General features: G+C 37.9%; 1 protein-coding gene across 1 annotated transcript in view; it reads right to left on the reverse strand.

The window, feature by feature from the left end:
* LOC126416577 (long-chain fatty acid transport protein 1-like) overlaps nt 1-20,652 on the reverse strand; it is a 322,517-nt gene that overhangs the window by 14,580 nt on the left and 287,285 nt on the right. The window contains exons 9-10 of the mRNA XM_050084327.1: nt 242-308; nt 64-154 (exon numbers count right to left, since the gene is read on the reverse strand). Of these exons, the coding sequence (XP_049940284.1) occupies nt 64-154; nt 242-308 (158 nt within the window). The remainder of the gene's footprint in view (nt 1-63; nt 155-241; nt 309-20,652) is intronic.

Raw genomic sequence — 20,652 nt, forward strand, 5'->3', positions numbered from 1 at the left:
TATTAACTAATTTCTTTACATTTGAGAGATTCAGTGAGATATTAGAAGATGGAAATAACTTACTTCAACACCATATACAACTACATCTTTCAAGCCTACTATATTGCTGATCACTGCTTCCACTTCTGAAGTTGCAACATTCTCTCCACGCCACCTGAAAATGGCAAATTGACAGGGCAAATAAAAATAAGGATGCAATATAGTAACATAAATATAAAATCGGAGCAGCTCTAAAACATACCTAAAGGTGTCTCCAGTCCTGTCTTTAAAATAGAAGTATCCAAATTCATCCATTACAAGAATATCTCCTATGGAGAGAAGAGAAATGATGAATTTTTTCCACAGTTTAAATTTGTCATTTTTTTGTTGTCAGCCATGCAATATTACAGACTATTTAAAGAAGTAATTGCAGTTTTCTAATGACTCTCTTTGCCTGACAGTTGCAGGTGGGAGTGTGGGAATTACAGTTAAGAGTTATCCCATGGCACACAACCTAGGACATTTACTTTCCTGGTGAGGAATTCATAAGAAAAAAGACAGTTCTTTTCATTTACACATTCATCATGTTCTGTAGATTTCATCAAGGAGGAAAACCTCCAAGAGTGTGGAACAAGTCAAGGAATAAGTTACCATAAGAGAAGCAACTCTTAGAATGTTAAATCAGTTTATTGTTTTAACAACAGACTATAATTACGCTACTCAGTGGGCTACTATTTGTGTTTACAGTTGCTTAATGTGACCTACTAAACTAGCAGAAAGTACTACTTTGAAACAGCCTGTTGCTTCCCTGAGTTATATTAAACAGCTTCCCTTTATCTCCTATTTGTATTTTTGCATTTACATGAATAAATTAGTATTTTTTGAATAAAAACTTATATCTGTGACAACAGATACCTGTTTACAATATATTAATATCTGTCATGCAGCTTTATGGTGAAAACTGCTACATGCCACTTAGTAGACAGGAATTTTCAATCCTTGACTTTAGATAATAAGATAATTTGTAGAAATGACTACCCAGACATTCTTTTTATCTTTCAGTTAAACTGATAGGGATTTCCAATTCTTTGCTTTGTGTTAGATGGAAGATTGTAAAATATCTTTGTGTAGTGAAGAGACAAATGCAGAGGACAATAACATGCAAATAAACGAAACTCAGAAACTACAGATTTTTGTCTGCGTAGCTGAGCGTTGGCTTAAAGATTGCCAGTGTTTCTCTTCCAGGCTACCACTATGTTAATCATTTCTACACATCTGATAAAAAGGGAAGCAGCTGTCAGAGACAGTGTAGAATATAATCCCATATTTAAATATTTTGAACATGTAGCAATAAATATTAAATTCATGAAGCCTTTAGCTATATGCTTCCACTTGATGGCAGCTAACCATTATTCACTTTTAAACTACACACAGTGCTACAACTCTACAGTTCATTGTACCCTGATATTTTCCTATGTGGTTACCTTAACATAAATCAAACAATGGAAAATCCAAGATGAAATGTAACAATATTGTGAAAAGGAAAGCTGCTACTCATCACATATCAGAGATGCTCAGTCACAGATAGGCACAGACAGTCTTTTTGTTGTGCACAACAAAAAGACTGTCTGTGCCTATCTGCGACTCAGCATCTCTGCTATATGGTGAGTAGTAACTTTCCTTTTCACAATATTGTTATATGACCTTAACATAAATATTTTAGAAGAGTCCTCATGTAGCCAAAAACTACTGAATGTGTTCAAATAGTACAACATGGAAAATACGAGCCACAGAGTTACAAAATAACAGCTATTAGTTCCTCTGCTATTGATAGCTTTTTTGTGAATACTGACCAGACTTGGGCAAAAATGATTCTAATGAAAGGAACAACTAAGATATAAATTATTATTTGTTATTTCCAAATAACAAAGATATTTATTTGAAATATTATTCATTTTCATGAATAAAAACATTTGTCAAGAGAAATTGGTGTAATTGCCAAGTGCTTATCCATAGGTTGGCTAGTACAGCTATCTCACTAGCTTGTCCTGTAACATGTTTGCTTTGTTTCCTTTTGCCAGTCTGTATGCTGCTATCAGACATAAAGGCATTCACAACCTTGTAAAAGAACGAAAGAGAGTGAGCTTTCTCTGAAAAATGCTCAGCACACAAGGCAATGTTTTTCCTACATTCTGTACAAATCAGAATATATCAATTTTTTCTACTATGGTTGCCACATTCATCATCTTTCTGCGCATCTGTTCTCCATATGATAGGCAGTTGTGTAAGAAATAAACATTGTGCAAGTATTGTAATGTTAAGAGCCACTGTCTGTTCTACGTCTGCACGACATGTGAGCTCTGATCGCACTGTGCTGTTTGTTATGATATATCATACAGTATAACCCTGATTTTGCATGACCTCGATTTAGCGTAAACCTACATTTAACGAAAGAAATTTCAAGTCCCAAAAATCGATTTAACGTACTTCGCATTACGGCAATACCCGCCTTTAGCATTTGGAACATTAAATATTGAAAACAATACAACAGTGGCTTTTGTGGCCCAAATGCAAGCCACACTTTTTTCCAGTTTTCGGAATCCAAAAAATTGCCTGAAGTTTACATTTGAGTGCAAAGCCTAAGAAGTTCTGAAAAATGCTGCTAGTTACTGCCGTAAGTGCTTGCGGGCTTTATTGCTGCTTTTTGCCGCTAGAAACTGCCACAGAAGCTGTTGTGTTAGTTTCAAGAAATGAATGTTAAGGTAGTTTTTATCATGGGTGAATTTAGCAATTTTCCAAACATTCATAGCAATTAAAAAAAACTCTTTACATATATACCATCAAAACGGACCTTTTGAAGAAACTTGACAAGCATGGCTTTACATTTTGACAGCTCCAGCTAATGAGAGCAGTGCTAGCAAAAACGTTTGTTTCAGTCTGCTTTTGAACTTTGGTAAGACATGGAGACAGCAAAAGTAACAACTTTCAGCTTATTCCAGCAACAGAAAAGGGTTTTCTGGACCAAAACATGGCCGCCACTTTGAGTTGGAAGTTGTAGTGAACGATTTTGTGAGAAAGCAGTGACAGTGCTTACCTGTAACTGGAGAAATAATTCAAGTAAAAGCACATCAGAAAATCCAGGATTTTAAAGGGAGCCGCAATTGGGTCTGAAAAATACAGGGAAAAACTCGTCGCATTACAGCGCTAAATCATCAAACTATGCACTGGAAATTCTTGCTGGCTTGTACAGCCGATGGCCATAAACTGCCACCATTCATTTCACATGGAAGACTTTACCGAAGTCCGAAGTGTTTCCTAAAGATGTTATTGTACATGCCAACGAAATTGGCTGGTTCACGGAGGACATAGTTTTAGAGTGGATAAGACTTGTGGTGGCAACATCGTCCTGGTACCTTGCTAGGTTTGCCACTTACGCTTGTGTTAGATTCGTACGCAGGTCACTACACCAGCTGTGAAAAAAAAAAAAAAAAAAATTTGCAGAGGGTAAAACGGACTTAGTTGTAATTCCAGAATGGATGACATCCATTCTGCATCTGTTAGTTTGTTTAAACAAACCTTTTATGGACAAGCAGAAAAATACAGCATGTATACTCAGTGCCTAACGAAAGAAGATAGGCAATTAATGCCTACAGGACATGTTAAGTGAGCAAGCTTGTCTCAAGTGTGCATGTGCATTAGTCAAGCTTGGAAATGTCTCCCAAGTGAAACTGTTCATCATGCATTTAAAAAATACTGTATTTATAATGTGCTTGATGGCACAGAGGATGATGCTTTGTACGAAAGTAGTGACAAGGAGTCGTTAATAATAAAACATGTCCTCCTCTGTAGCATAGTGGCAGCATTACCGCCTACCACGCAAGGGGCCCAGGTTCGATTCCCGGCAGGGGACTGGGTGTTGTGTGTCCTTCATCATCATTTTCAGCATCATTGACTCACAAGTCGCCGATCTGGTGTCACCTAAAAAGGAGTTGCAATACGGCGGATGAACTCCCCCAAATGGGGCCTCCCGGCCAACAATGCCATACGATCATTTCATAATAAAACATGAAAAATCATAACTGTGTTCTGGTATGCAGTGCAGCAAGCTCGCCTGCGACATCACTGCTCTCACCTCACATGCGTGTGGATCCGGAATACTGTATTTCGATAGATATTGTGAATTTTCACTGTTGTCAGTGTTTTGCAATGTAATTGTAATTCTAAGTGTCCCAAATCCCTGAGAGGTAGGGCCATTTAATACTCTATCCATCATATGATGAGCCATATCTTTCACTTTTAAGTGTGGCTTAAAATCGGGGTAACATTTTTTTTTTCTGAGTCTCATTTCTGTGGTGCGGCTTGCATTCGAGGTCGGCTTGCAATCAGGTAAATACAGTAACTACAGTACTTGCGGCGGCTTCTAGTGGGATTTTTCGGAAATTCCATACACTTTGCCTCCAAATACAAGCATCATGTAATGCGGGTCTTAAGAATCTATGAACTCCAGCATTTATATTGGATACGATCGATCATCTTCCATATTGATTCCTCGCTACATGCACGAGCAAGCTCGAATTTAGCCGATCATGTATAGTGTCAGTCTACGCAAGTTTGCATCAGTTTTTTCTGTGTGTTGCATGGAGAATCCAGCTGTATATCAGTTTGCTCACTCACATCCGTTGTTGTAGTGAAGCTGACTATGGCAGCGAAAAGAAAAACTCTATCTGTCGCGGAGAAAGTGAACTTGATTTGGGAAGTGGAGAGAAACGCAAATGTGCCCGTATGTGAACTGGCTCAACACCTGGGACTTGCACAGTCTTCATTGTCAGGAATATTGAAGAATAAGGAGAAGATTCTGGATCAAGAAACACAGTCCGGTTCAAAAGCAAAGCAGAGAAAAAAATGTTAAAAAGTCATCACCGTACGAAGAAATGGAATCATAGCTAATGGACTGGCACAGTTGAGCACGTGCTGAAAATTTACCAATCGATGGGGTGTTGATAAAAATGAAAGCATCTACGATATCAGGGAAACTTGGGCTAACGGAATTCAAAGCTTCGAATGGTTGGCTGGATAGGTTCAAAAAACACTGTGGGATAACTTGCAGGGCAGTAGTGAAGTGTGTGCTACAGCTAGTGATGAAAGTGTTAAACACTGGAAAGAAGAGGTGCTGCCACCCTCTTGGAAGGTTTCAAATCTCGGGATGTGTACAATGTGGATGAAACAGGCCTGTTTTACCAACTCATGCCCTCTAAAACCTTAAGCGTCAAAGGAGAAGCATGCCATGGAGGAAGAACGAGCAAGCAGAGAATTCCTATTCTCTTATGCAGCAACACAGATGGCAGTGACAAGCTGGATCCGATAGTAATTGGAAAGTTCCACAAACCACATTGCTTTAAGAACAGTGCTACGCTGCCATGTAAGTATTATAGCAACAAAAGTGCTTGGATGACTGCAAGCTTCTGATGCACGAATGGGTGCTGGAAACAGGAAGGTTGTTCTCTTTATAGACTAGTGTCCCGCTCATCCAACAGACTTAGAATTTCTAAGGACTGCAAAAGTGCATTTCCTTCCTGCGAATTGCACTAGCAGACACCAGCCCATGGATCTAGGGATTATTCACGGCCTGAAAAGCAAGTATCGGAAAGCTCTTGCACTTAAGGCACTTGCCTTTATTGACAGGAATGAAGTGCTTAAATTGAACATCCTGAAAGCAATGCATATGCTCACAGGATCTTGGAAAATGGTAACTAAGGAAACCATCTCAAATTGCTTTCATAAGTCTGGATTTAATTAAATGAGCAGTCACGACAAAGACGGTGACAAAGCAGTAGTGGACATCCATGATTGGGTGCAGGTATCTAACAATTTACACATCACTTTTGAAGAATTTGTGGCTTGTGATGATGATGCTATCACTACTACATGCATCCGAGATGTTGACGATTATGTTAGGGATGAAGAAATGTAAACACCGTCATTCAGTGAAGCTATTGCCAGTATAGACATTGTCTGGAGATTTGTCCCAGCATTTAAAGTAGACAACCCTGTTATAGACAGAGTAAATCAATTAGAGATGGACATTTTGAACCTAAATCTAACAGTGCTAAAAAGCAGACTACCATTTTTTATTACAAGTATTTCAAAAAATGAGGTACTGTGAAAGTTGTGTAAATGTGTGTTGTATATAGGAAAAGTAACTCGATTTATTATATTACTGTAATTGTGTAAGTATTTTGTGGATATTTTAATCTTGTAGTGTGCTCGGAAACTACGATCTTTGACCACTGTATTAGTGCTACAAAAAAAGTTGTAATTACAGTAAAGTGTGTAGGGTAGGTATCTCCTTGCTTATTGTTGTTATTGTGTAAATTGTGTGTGTTGGTGCAATTCACGTCAATACAGGCAAAGAGTTCTGGAAAAGGTACGCTTTCTCGAATTAAGGTAAACCCCCATTTAAGGTTAAAAAATTCTGGTCCCTAGAAAAACGTTAAATATGGGTTCTACTGTAGTTCACTATACAGCCAGGTGGCATGCTGAGTAGTCCCTTTTCAATATGTCAGGGGAATACAATGTTGTTAATGGAGTTTCCAATTAGAAGTTATGTAATACTGACCTGTCCTATGCTCGCAGCATGGATGTGGGGTCCCACATGTCATTGGATATTCAAGGGCCATTGAATAGCATGTTGTAAATTAGGATTGTGTACCCATTTCCATTCCTCTGACCACAATACCATCTGCGATGAAATGAAGAAAATGCTTCACACAAAACGTGTAGATTTTGATGTAGAATTATAATCCGCAATAAAAACGAGGCTTCACATTGAAGATTTAAAAGTGCCCCCCCCACCATCCAGAATAACAACGTAAGATTATCAAGTCATTATCTTCTTCAGCAAAAACTTGATCAGTCATGAATTCTGCTCCAATTTTTGGCAAATTGGTTGTGATTCCAAGTCATCTTGACCTCCCAAATCCTATCCAAAATTAAAAAATAAATCATCTTTTTCTGTTATGACTTCATAATAAACACTTCACCCAATTTCCTCAAAATTTCTTTGGCTATTATAAGTCTGTAGTTCATTGCGATGTCCATTGTGGGTAGACAATACTGCAATAACTGTAGGTTCTCTCTTTGCTGTAGAAAGGTAGTAGTAGTCTTCATATTGTCTCTTGACACTTCTCTATAGGAACCTACCAGTATGCTGCAATGTTCTGAGCTCTTTTATGTACTAAAACTCAGTCTCTCTTATGAAATTTTTCAGTCCCAAAGTTATGTGTAACAGCATAGACATAAGTCAGATAGAAAAACTATATCTTGTAAAGCAATGTTAATTCAAAATACTGCAATGCTTTCATTTATTTCTAATGGAATAGGACACTCAGAAGCAATAAATTTTGTGTAATTTTGTGACAATCTTCAGCTAACGCCATTTTAGGACACTTTAGATTAAACATTGTTTATGTTGGTCATCAGAGAACCCTTTCATCTTTCACTACCTTCCCAGTAACACAAACACGAGACAATCAATGAACCACCAATATCAAATAGCACAAGCAAGTTCGTACAGGTGAGGAAGGTACTGAAGATTCTCTGTTGGTTGCATTCTCATCTTTGTCAAATTATATAGAGTGTAAATAGGAAAGAAAAGGCCATGAAACTGAAGTGACATATGGAAAGTACCTCTGCAGAATCACTAACGAGGTTTTTTATCTTTTACAAGACGACAACTGATAGTTAAATTTTATCTTTGACAGGGATCTCTGTTTACCACATGCAACTCTGGCCACACACTTTTTTCTACAGTGTATATGTTGCTCTCAGACATCTGACCCATTGGCAAGACTCAACAGAGAAGTATTGCCTCCAAAGATGTCCAGCGCAGTTCTGGATAAAACGTTAGAAGCAGAAGAGTTTCATGGACCATGACCTTATACCCCAAAAGGTTTACAAGCAGCCGTGCCATATGCTCGAGAAAGCCTTCATTCTATCATAGTCTGAAGTGGTGCCACCCAACGTCACTACGGAAATTAATTAGCTCGCACAATCATACTGTCAATTCCTGTAGTGCTACTACCCCATACTGCTTGTCACCAGGAGTGTCCTGTGATGAGACCACACACGACTAACACATATAAGCTGGTCCAGGGCCAGTTTGAGGCAGCTGTAATTCGATCGGTGAAGTGTGCATGGAACAGTTTGGTTAACAGTGTTTACATTCTGCACTCTGGCTGTTGTTGGTGAAACTCTAACATGGTGTGAACTGTATCTGGATTGAACTGCTTGCTCTATAATACCCTGCACCGCTACAGAAGTGTTCTGTAATAGATCTCAAAAAGTCTAATAAGTGGGAGTTAGTCACCATTAATTTCTTATGCAACTTGAATTTTACAAAACAAAGGATGAAGTCATAAGACAAGGCATTCCTCAAGGTTCCACCATTGGCCCACTTTTGTTTATTTCATCTACTAATGATCGGTCCTGGAGTATTCAAAAAGGCCTACTAGCAATGTTTGCTAATGACACAAATATACTGTATTTAAATCACTGTGCAAAGGAGCAACATGACTGCTGACACAAATTCTAAGCTGGCAAATTGGTTAAACACATATACACTGTTGCAGAAAGAAGACAAAACCATGTACACGAATTTTCATCCGTGACACTTGGTTTCATTAAGGATAAATGTTGCACTTGAAAAAGTGTCAATAAACCAAGAGGTAACCACTAAATTCCTGGGAATTTAGGTAGATGATGCGCTATGGTGGAACATACATAAAAGCAAGTTAGTAAACAGACTGAGTGGTGTGTGTTACACATTTAATGTATTGAGTGTGTATGCGACACATAAATATTAAAAATGTACATACAAACAATGGAAAGTCCAGTATGGATAACAACAATATGGAAAGGATAGATTGCTACTTATCACATAAAGCAAGCATTGAGTCACTGGGAGGCAAAATATTAAAGCTTTTGGGTGAAGTCCTATGGGCTTTGAACAAAAGCTTCAATATTTTAGTCGTCTTCCTCAATGTGCCTGTCTGAGGTCATGCGTGCACGGTTCTGTATGTTTGTGTTTTCTCCTATTTTCTCCTGTACTCCTTTTTGGTGCTATGTATATTTTATTTAGCAAGTTTTATATATTTCACAAATCAATGTGGAGCTGTATTATTATAACTGGAGCATGTTTGCCGTATGATAACAACACTGATGTGTAATTTTTATTTTTCAAGATGTATAATCATTGTACCATCATGCAGGTTACTACATTAACATTATTCTATCTGTACATTTTACATATGAGAATCAGCAGTTACTGTTGAAATTGGTCATGAAATAAACTGTTTCACATCAAGCAATATTGGCTTCTAATATTATAAATTACCTTTTGTATATCTCTGGTTCTTGTATTCCTACTTCTTCTAAATCCCTTTGTACCTCTTGGACCCTTTGTATTATTTACTGTTTTAACTTCTCCTGGTCCATTATAAGTATGTGTCCAAAGAAAACACCCCTCCTCCTCCTGATGATGTCCAAAATTGTCTATCTTGATTTACACTTCTTGGTTGGCTTGTGTTTTAAGCTGACCATCATCTGTTCTTCAGGGTCCCAATATCCTCCTGAAAAACCTTCATTCCACCAATTCTGGTCTCTTAAGTACTCCTATTCTTACTACGTTATGAGTTTCTGCTGCTTATAAGGCTTCAGGTCAGATCACTGTCTGCTAACATCTTACTGTCCGCCCCCGGTAGCTGAGTGGTCAGCACGACAGGCTGTCAATCCTAAGGGCCCGGGTTCGATTCCCAGAGATTTTCTACGCTCAGGGACTGGGTGTTGTGTTGTCCTAATTATCCTCATTTCATCCCCATCGACGCGCCAGTTGCCGAAGTGGCGTCAAATCGAAAGACTTGCACCCGACAAACGGTCTACCCGACGGGAGGCCCTCGTCACACGCCATTATTATTATAACATCTTACTGTTGAATTGATCAAAATATTGTTCTTATTGTAGACGTTCATTGTTTGTATGCTAAATTAATTTCATTCATTCATGTTTCCACTGCTTCCTTGTCTGTCAACCCAGTTTCTAACCCTACTCCATGGTATTTAAATCTTTCGACCTTCTGAATTTTCCCTCCTCCTATTGTCATCCATCTAGGAGCTGCCTTGACATTTATCATATATTGTGTTTTCTTGATAGAGATCTGTAGGCCTGCTTTAGTAGGTTGTCTCTGTAGTTGCATAATTTGTTTAACCACCTCTTCTAATGATTCTGACAATATCACAATATCATCTGCAAAATGCTTACAGTCTACCCGTATTCCTTGTTTCTTGCACCCCAGTCATATTCTACCCACTCCTTTCACTTCTTGTCACCAGCCTCTGATCACCTTATCAAGTACAGAGTTAAAGAGTTAGGGGAGAGTTCGTCTCTAGCTTTCCTCTGACTTGACCTTGGATATAGTGTTGCTTAAAGTCTGTTTAACCAGTTCACAGGACTTTCCATCCTAACTCATCTCCTCTAAATGTTGAACAGTGTTTGTCTGTCTACTGAGAATCATAACTTTTCTTGAAGTCTATGAATGTGAGCATGACATTCTTGCTTCTCTGTTTTTGATATGTGATTACCAGTTTCAGATTCAGAATTTAATCTGTGAATGATCCCTCCTTTCTGAAGCCTCCCTGGTACTCACCAATTTGTGCATGTAGTTGTTTTTACCACTCTGTTCAGCAGCGCTTTTGGGAGTACCTCATAGGCCACTGGTATTAATGATATCCGTCTGTAGTTCCCAGGCTCTGACTTATCTCCTTTTTTGTGTAAACGATGTATTAGTGCCAACATCCATCCTTCTGGAAGCAGCTCTTCTTCCCAAATTGTACTTACCTGTATTACAGGAGTCAGATCAATGACTGTATTCTTGTTCACATACTTCAAGAGTTCTGCAATAAGCCCATCTCTCCCAGGAGCCTTATTATTCTTCAAGGTATCTATGATGGTCCTTATCTCCTCCATAGTTGGTGGTTCTGAGCTGGGATTTGGTTCTTTCTTATTGTAGCTGAATATTTCACATGACACTTCACAGTACATGAGTTCTTCAAAGTACTTGGCCAAGATCTGACTGTTTTCCATGTCTCCATATACTATCTTTCCTTCTTTGTTCTTTAAGTTGAGATTTTAGGGAATCATATCTACTTGAATGTTCTATAAAAGTATCATGTAGTGTTCTTTCGAAAACCATCTTTTATCTGAGTCATGCTTCCCTTCTCATATTTTCTCTTGAGATTTCTTGGAGTTCTTTAGATTTTCTGGAGTTTTCTGAGAAAATCAACCAGTCCATGCTTACCAATATTGTTTGATTGCCTTATCTCCTTCTGCTGACCACCGTCTTCTCGGGGCAAACTTTTTCCCTCACACTGTCAATCACTGTGCCTTTTAACTGTTCCTGTCCTTGATAATCCTTTTGATTCAAGCTCATCTAAAATATTTTCTAATTCTAATTTACTCTGTATCAAACTTCTTGATACGAGTAGCATTTTTAGTGTGATGGGATCTTGGAGATTTTGACCTTAATTCTGGAAAGAAAATTATCTGAATCTAAGTTCGCATCCATTAGGACATTGAGATTTTGAATTTCCTTCTCTGTATATCTCGACATTGCTACAAGATCGATCTGGTACTCTCCTGGTAGAGATCTGGGAGATACCCATGTTTTCTGTTTTCTTGGAAGGTGTTGAAATGCTGTTGATTTAATTATCTGATCAAAACTAATACAAATTTTCACTAGTCATTCACCGTTAGAGTTAGTCATACTGTGGGCTGCATAGTTCCCAATGACGATCCGGAATTTTCTTTCTTTCTTTCTTGGGTCGAGTGTTGAAGCCCCAAGAAATAGGATAACTTTCTTGGTTGGAATTTTGTATAGTGTCTCCTCCAGGTTTTCCCAAAATTCTTCTACTTTTTCTGGACCTGTTTTTTTTGTCTTTGTTTATGGAAGCATATACATTGACAAGAGGATGTCGTTATCAGGAGAAAGAAAACTGGCGTTCTACGGATCGGAGCGTGGAATGTCAGATCCCTTAATCGGGCAGATAGGTTAGAAAATTTAAAAAGGGAAATGGATAGGTTGAAGTTAGATATAGTGGGAATTAGTAAAGTTCGGTGGCAGGAGGAATAAGACTTCTGGTCAGGTGACTACAGGGTTATAAACACAAAATCAAATAGGGGTTATGCAGGAGTAGGTTTAATAATGAATAGGAAAATAGGAATGCGGGTAAGCTACTACAAACAGCATAGTGAACGCATTATTGTGGCCAAGATAGATACGAAGCCCACACCTACTACAGTAGTACAAGTTTTATGCCAACTAGCTCTGCAGATGACGAAGAAATTGAAGAAATGTATGATGAAATAAAAGAAATTATTCAGATTGTGAAGGGAGACAAAAATTTAATAGTCATGGGTGACTGGAATTCGAGTGTAGGAAAAGGGAGAGAAGGAAACATAGTAGGTGAATATGGATTGGGGCTAAGAAATGAAAGAGGAAGCCGCCTGGTAGAATTTTGCACAGAGCACAACATAATCATAGCTAACACTTGGTTTAAAAATCATGAAAGAAGGTTGTATACATGGAAGAACCCTGGAGATACTAAAAGATATCAGATAGATTATATAATGGTAAGACAGAGATTTAGGAACCAGGTTTTAAATTGTAAGACATTTCCAGGGGCAGATGTGGACTCTGACCACAATCTACTGGTTATGACCTGTAGATTAAAACTGAAGAAACTGCAAAAAGGTGGGATTTTAAGGAGATGGGACCTGGATAAACTGAAAGAACCAGAGGTTGTACAGAGTTTCAGGGAGAGCATAAGGGAACAATTGACAGGAATGGGGGAAAGAAATACAGTAGAAGAAGAATGGGTAGCTTTGAGGGATGAAGTAGCGAAGGCAGCAGAGGATCAAGTAGGTAAAAAGACGAGGGCTAGTAGAAATCCTTGGGTAACAGAAGAAATATTGAATTTAATTGATGAAAGGAGAAAATATAAAAATGCAGTAAATGAAGCAGGCAAAAAGGAATACAAATGTCTCAAAAATGAGATCGACAGGAAGTGCAAAATGGCTAAGCAGGGATGGCTAGAGGACAAATGTAAGGATGTAGAGGCCTATCTCACTAGGGGTAAGATAGATACTGCCTACAGGAAAATTAAAGAGACCTTTGGAGATAAGAGAATGACTTGTATGAATATCAAGAGCTCAGATGGAAACCCAGTTCTAAGCAAAGAAGGGAAAGCAGAAAGGTGGAAGGAGTATATAGAGGGTCTACACATGGGCGATGTACTTGAGGACAATATTATGGAAATGGAAGAGGATGTAGATGAAGATGAAATGGAAGATATGTTACTGCATGAAGAGTTTGACAGAGCACTGAAAGACCTGAGTGGAAACAAGGCCCCCGGTGTAGACAACATTCCATTGGAACTACTGACGGCCTTGGGAGAGCCAGTCCAGACAAAACTCTACCATCTGGTGAGCAAGATGTATGAAACAGGCGAAATACCCTCAGACTTCAAGAAGAATATAATAATTCCAATCCCAAAGAAAGCAGGTGTTGACAGATGTGAAAATTACCGAACTATCAGTTTAATTAGTCACAGCTGCAAAATACTAACACGAATTCTTTACAGACGAATGGAAAAACTAGTAGAAGCCAACCTCGGGGAAGATCAGTTTGGATTCCGTAGAAACACTGGAACACGTGAGGCAATACTGACCTTACGACTTATCTTAGAAGAAAGATTAAGGAAAGGCAAACCTACGTTTCTAGCATTTGTAGACTTAGAGAAAGCTTTTGACAATGTTGACTGGAATACTCTCTTTCAAATTCTAAAGGTGGCAGGGGTAAAATACAGGGAGCGAAAGGCTATTTACTATTTGTACAGAAACCAGATGGCAGTTATAAGAGTCGAGGGACATGAAAGGGAAGCAGTGGTTGGGAAGGGAGTAAGACACGGTTGTAGCCTCTCCCCGATGTTGTTCAATCTGTATATTGAGCAAGCGGTAAAGGAAACAAAAGAAAAATTCGGAGTAGGTATTAAAATTCATGGAGAAGAAATAAAAACTCTGAGGTTCGCCGATGACATTGTAATTCTGTCAGAGACAGCAAAGGACTTGGAAGAGCAGTTGAATGGAATGGACAGTGTCTTGAAAGGAGGATATAAGATGAACATCAACAACAGCAAAACAAGGATAATGGAATGTAGTCTAATTAAGTCGGGTGATGCTGAGGGAATTAGATTAGGAAATGAGGCACTTAAAGTAGTAAAGGAGTTTTGCTATTTGGGAAGCAAAATAACTGATGATGGTCGAAGTAGAGAGGATATAAAATGTAGACTGGCAATGGCAAGGAAAGCGTTTCTGAAGAAGAGAAATTTGTTAACATCGAGTATAGATTTAAGTGTTAGGAAGTCATTTCTGAAAGCATTTGTATGGAGTGTAGCCATGTATGGAAGTGAAACATGGACGATAACTAGTTTGGACAAGAAGAGAATAGAAGCTTTCGAAATGTGGTGCTACAGAAGAATGCTGAAGATTAGATGGGTAGATCACATAACTAATGAGGAAGTATTGAATAGGATTGGGGAGAAGAGAAGTTTGTGGCATAACTTGACCAGAAGAAGGGATCGGTTGGTAGGACATGTTCTGAGGCATCAAGGGATCACCAATTTAGTATTGGAGGGCAGCGTGGAGGGTAAAAATCGTAGAGAGAGACCAAGAGATGAATACACTAAGCAGATTCAGAAGGATGTAGGTTGCAGTAGGTACTGGGAGATGAAAAAGCTTGCACAGGATAGAGTAGCATGGAGAGCTGCATAAACCAGTCTCAGGACTGAAGACCACAACAACAACAATACATTGACCAAAATGTATACCTTATTTGCTCCACTAAAGATAAGAGTGAAGTGCCTACTGTTTCTGGAGCTGAAGTCAAGTGATGGGTGCTAAGATTTGTTTACTTTTTATAATGCCTGTACCAAGTTGAGGGGCGCTCTATAGTACTCTCTGGACAGGCTTTCCATTCAGAATCCAAACTCCTTCTGATTCAAATGCTGCTTCCTCTGTGTATCTCATTTCTTGTAACAATGTTATAATGATTTTCTGTTTGGCCAGAGTATCTGTCAGATATTTCAGTTTTCTGGTTTTAAGGAGAGCGTTAATGTTGAAGGTAACAAAGTAAGACGCTTTCTTACTTCTCAATCTCTTGCATGTTGATGCAAGCTCCCCATAATCTGTTGGTTCACTGGAGTTGTCTTTGACAACGGTGGATTGGTTACCACCTGGGGGGCAGTGCTTTTTACAAGCGAGCTTGCGATCATACTGAATCAAATGATTATGTTGGGAGTCAGTGCATAGGCATCAACTGAGTTACAACTAAGGCAGTTAGCCACTGAGGTGCCTTGAAATGTGACCAGGCTTCCTTTTACAATTTCATTATGCACCAACCCTCTTTCTTTATCCGGATTTGGTACCGACAGCAGCACATCTGAGTCTTTCAATCCCACCATTAGTACTGCAGGTGGAGACATCTAATACAGTATTACACTTCATTAGATTAAAAACAGCCGACCCGTTGCAAAGGATAAAGTAGTTTTTACCTAGGTTTCGATAAGTTTAAACCTATCTTCTTCAGAAGTCGGCCTGAGGAAAATGAACATCGTGATTTATATGAAAGGTATACACATAAGTCAAGATTAGAGTTTAACATATATTAAGAGAATCTTGTGTTACAGAATATGAGAAGGATATCTTGTACTTACAGTATTATATTAACATGGAGTGATACGTCATTGCCATTTTTACAAACATCTCCATAGCTCCATTAGTCAAAATCAAATATAGCCCTAAGAGTAGGGTTTGTCAGATAAATAAAATTAAGTACATGGAAGTTGGAGAGCGCATAAGCAACTGAGTAAAATCGGCCTGTGTGGTAGCACTGCGACCAGGGCAGGTGGCGCTCAGGTCGCGTACTATGTGCCGATTGGAGTACTGAAGCAACATGTAAAATATAAATATTAATTGCGTCCTTAGATAGAGTGACAGTAAATAAAAGGAAAGCAATTTAACATTCCCATTATGACAATGTGGGAGCCTTAGAAACAATAACGTAGAAACGTATTTCAAAAAGGTAGGTGGCGCATACGCCATGAGTTACATACAGTGGCATATACAGCCAAAATAAAATTATATTACCATATTAGTGAAGCACATAGAACGTATATAAGTCAAAACTTTAAGAATAAACAGTAATGGCATCTTAAGACGTAAATTATGAAAGCTGGTCCACAATCTAGTTAATATATATTCACTGGGATCCGAGGTTTTAGGATAAGCGAGAATTACATGAGGGCCAGTGTAGTGGCAGCCATACATCATGAGTAAATCACATTGCACAAAAGGTAGTGAGCTTAGAGATATAAAAATGCATTATAGCTTCCTGAGGAAATAGACAACTGAGGTTATCAACATTAATGTTATGAATTAAATAGTATGGGTTTAAAGCCTTCAAAAAATTGTCTACAGGCAAGGTTCAACTGATCGTTGAGTATATTACCGTCTTTGAGCTCTAGATGTTTAAAAATAAATAACTCTTCCCACAGATATAGTCTCCGTCCTTTAACTTGTCTGTGTAGGATAACCCTGTCTTCTAACTGTTTAGGCGTATGGCCGGCTATCAAGAGGTGTTCAGCAAAAGTAGAGTTGTGAACATTAGCTCCTTTTTTACCTAATAGATGTTCTTTATATCGTGTTTTAACAGCTCTGCCTGTTTGACCAATATAATATGAGGGGCAGTTATTACAGGTTAGTTTGTATACACCTGAATTAGAAAACCAATCGTTAGCAATTTCTACTGAATGTATAGATTTCTTTTTAAACTGTTGTCTGTAGAAAAGGAGACGTTACAGTTATATTTTTTATTTAGAAGACGTTTAATCCTGTACGAAATGTTACCCAAGAAAGGGATGGAAATAAATTTTTTGGTTTCTGTGGTATCTGTGGGGAGGTTATTACTCAAAGTCGAACAATTTTGGGAAATTTTCTTATTAAGCAATTGATCGATCATATTCTGGTTGTATCCATTATTAACAGCAATCGTTTTGATGACATTCAATTCCTTTTGTTGATCCGCAGATGATAAAGGCGTAGTTACCATTCGGTGAATGGCGGAATGAAAAAACGCCAGTTTGTGCGCTTTAGGATGAGTTGAGTCAGCAGGAATGACATTATCTGAATATGTTTCCTTGCGGAAGATATTGAAATGAAAGGTATTATCTTGTATAGAAATTGTTAAATCTAGAAAATTAAGCTCTCGTTTATCATTTTGAAGTTCTTTTGTGAAGGAAATTTTTTGATGTAAACCATTGAAAGTGTTGAAGAGCTGCTCTAACTCATGGTCAGTGCCATCAAAAGCAATGAAAATGTCGTCCACAGAACATGCATAATAGCGGATTTTTTGGTGTAATTCTGAACTAGAATTGAAAAATGCTGTTTCCAGGGCGTTAATGAAAACCTCTGATAGAATACCGGCGAGGGGGCTGCCCATTGCTAGACCATCTGGCTGTATATACATTTTCCCATTAAATGTGAAATAATTGTATTTTAATATGACCTTAAGCAAACCAATAAGTTCAGCAATCTGAGTTTCACTTAGTTTTTTACGCTTAAAAAGATTTTCTTTTACAAGGTCTATGGTTTCATCAACCGGGACATTTGTATAGAGGCTGACGATGTCGAAGGACACCAGTCTAGTGTCAGGTGTACATTTTACAGATTGAATATTGTTAATTAATTCCTTACTATTTTTTATAGAAAAGTTATTTTCAAATGTGAAAGCATCTTTAATTTTAAAATGGAGGCGCCTAGCAAGAGTGTGATGTGGACTGCCTATACCATTCACTACAGGGCGGATCGGATGATTCTGTTTGTGCAGTTTAAACTGGCTTCTGAGCACGGGTGGTTTCGGGTTCATATTTATAAGCCCTTTCTTTTGAAACTTATTAAACAGGCTGACGGAATTAGTTAGAGTACGCCGGATTTCATTTTGCAGTTCAGCAGTAGGATCTACGGTAACCTCAGTGATGTCGTTTTCCTCAAAAAACTTTACAGTTTTCTCTATATATTCATTTTTATAAGCCACGACAACGGTGTTACCTTTGTCACTCTTAGTGACTAAGGCGTCGTGTTCTCTAAGTTTATGATTAATGCTTTTTACTATACTATATTCGCCCGACTGACTATTAGGAGATAATTTAATTTCTTTTTCTGTTATGTTATTACATTCGTAGGCACATTTAACTTGCTCCGTTTTCTCTAATTTCAGAGATTCTAAACCGGTTTTCAGATCTACAATGAGATTACAAATAACTGGATATTTATCGAGTTTAGAAGGCAAGTTATATTTAAGGCCTTTACACAATAAGTCATTCTCAGCCTGCGTAAAAGTGATATTAGTTTTATTTAGTACTCTTTCGTAAAATAGGTGCTTGCCACTATTGTCTGCTGTATTAACACTTTTTCTCGTGGTCCTATTACTAAACTTCAAAAGCTTTCTTTCATGTCTAGCCTTGATTTCTTCTTTACGATTAAAGAGCCATTCATTAATATTATTTAACAGGTGGTCAATTTGAAAATTACAAAGATCTTTAAAAGCTTTAGTTAAAAATAGGTGTATACAGTAGGCTTCAGTATTAAGAACATCTTTTTTCTTGTACAAATTCACTATGCTATCCGAAATGACTAAATGCACTAACTTCTTTTTAATAGAAGGCACTCTGTTACACTGTTGAAAGTTTACGTACGCCTTCACGTAATCAGGGATAATGTGTCCAATCGGCACATAGTACGCGACCTGAGCGCCACCTGCCCTGGTCGCAGTGCTACCACGCAGGCCGATTTTACTCAGTTGCTTATGCGCTCTCCAACTTCCATGTACTTAATTTTATTTATCTGACAAACCCTACTCTTAGGGCTATATTTGATTTTGACTAATGGAGCTATGGAGATGTTTGTAAAAATGGCAATGACGTATCACTCCATGTTAATATAATACTGTAAGTACAAGATATCCTTCTCATATTCTGTAACACAAGATTCTCTTAATATATGTTAAACTCTAATCTTGACTTATGTGTATACCTTTCATATAAATCACGATGTTCATTTTCCTCAGGCCGACTTCTGAAGAAGATAGGTTTAAACTTATCGAAACCTAGGTAAAGACTACTTTATCCTTTGCAATGGGTCGGCTGTTTTTAATCTAATTATATGGAACCATTGCTGTTATGCAGCTATGTTTCAAATATTACACTTCAAATATTTTCTGAACATAAGACAATACCTAATGAAAATTTATCATCAATACTTGCATATTTTTTTGTGTAATATGAGTTGTTTGTAAGTTCTTCAATTGGCTACCAATGTATACACATATTTTGCTCAGTGTTAAATTTTAACAATCTGCAGAGTTTCTGGACTCAAAATACTGAAATCCCAGGACTGGGTGTCAAACTGTAATAAGATATTTGTAGAAAGAATACACAGTACAAGCACTAGCCCACATATGTGAACATATTTATGTATGTGTTAAACTTTGTGTTGTTAATGATCAGTCAGAATTATTATGATGTGATCATAATGGAGAGAGAGGTATGAATGGAAAATGAAAATTATATTTGATGTATAATCTTGGGTTATAAAACCAGAAATAAATAAAACATAATTATTATTCTTTTCATGAGGCTGCTCCTGAATAAAATATTATTGGTTTATATAAAAGTAACGAAACCATTCCCATCAACAGGACTATAATTTCTAATTGCTGTAATGTTTCTACAATCAAATTCAAAACCATAATCTCTCTTACAATTACAAAATAATAGATCTGTGATGCACAGCATTCTGCTCTGGCCTATCTGATATCAAGTCACCACACATCATCAGATAGGGGGCAATTTGGGATCATTGTCTTTAGAAGAATGAAAGAACTGTTCTCACCAGACACTGCTTAACACATAATTTACTTCTACATCTATATGATTACTCTGCAATTCACAATTAAGTGCCTGGTAAAGGGTTCATCGAACCATCTTCAAGCTATTTCTTTACCATTCAACTCTCTAAAACCACACAGGAAAAATGAACACTTAAATCTTTCCATGTAAGCTGTGATTTCTCTTACCAGGTAGGATTGATGGAGGACATCGAAAAAGTGCTAAGAAGGGCAGATTGTTTCGTGTTATCACACAACAGGGGTGAGCATGTCACTGATATGATATGCGAGTTGGGGTGGCAGTCACTGAAACATAAGATGGTTTTCTTTGCGGTGAGATCTATTTACGAAATTTCGATCACCAACTTTCTCCCTGAATGCGTAAATATTTTGTTGACACACATCTATGTAGGGAGAAATGATCATCATAATAAAATAAGAGAAATAAGAGCTCGAACGGAAAGATTTGGGTGTTCCTTTTTCCCAAGCGCCATTCGAGAGTGGAATGGTACAGTAGTAGTACAAAAATGGTTCGATGAACCATCTGCCAGACGCTTAAGTGTGAATTGCAGAGTAACCACGTGGATGTAGATCTAGATGTAGATAATTATCATTTATCCCTA

Source organism: Schistocerca serialis, chromosome 8 (genome assembly GCF_023864345.2).
Source record: "Schistocerca serialis cubense isolate TAMUIC-IGC-003099 chromosome 8, iqSchSeri2.2, whole genome shotgun sequence".
Lineage (NCBI taxonomy): Eukaryota > Metazoa > Arthropoda > Insecta > Orthoptera > Acrididae > Schistocerca > Schistocerca serialis.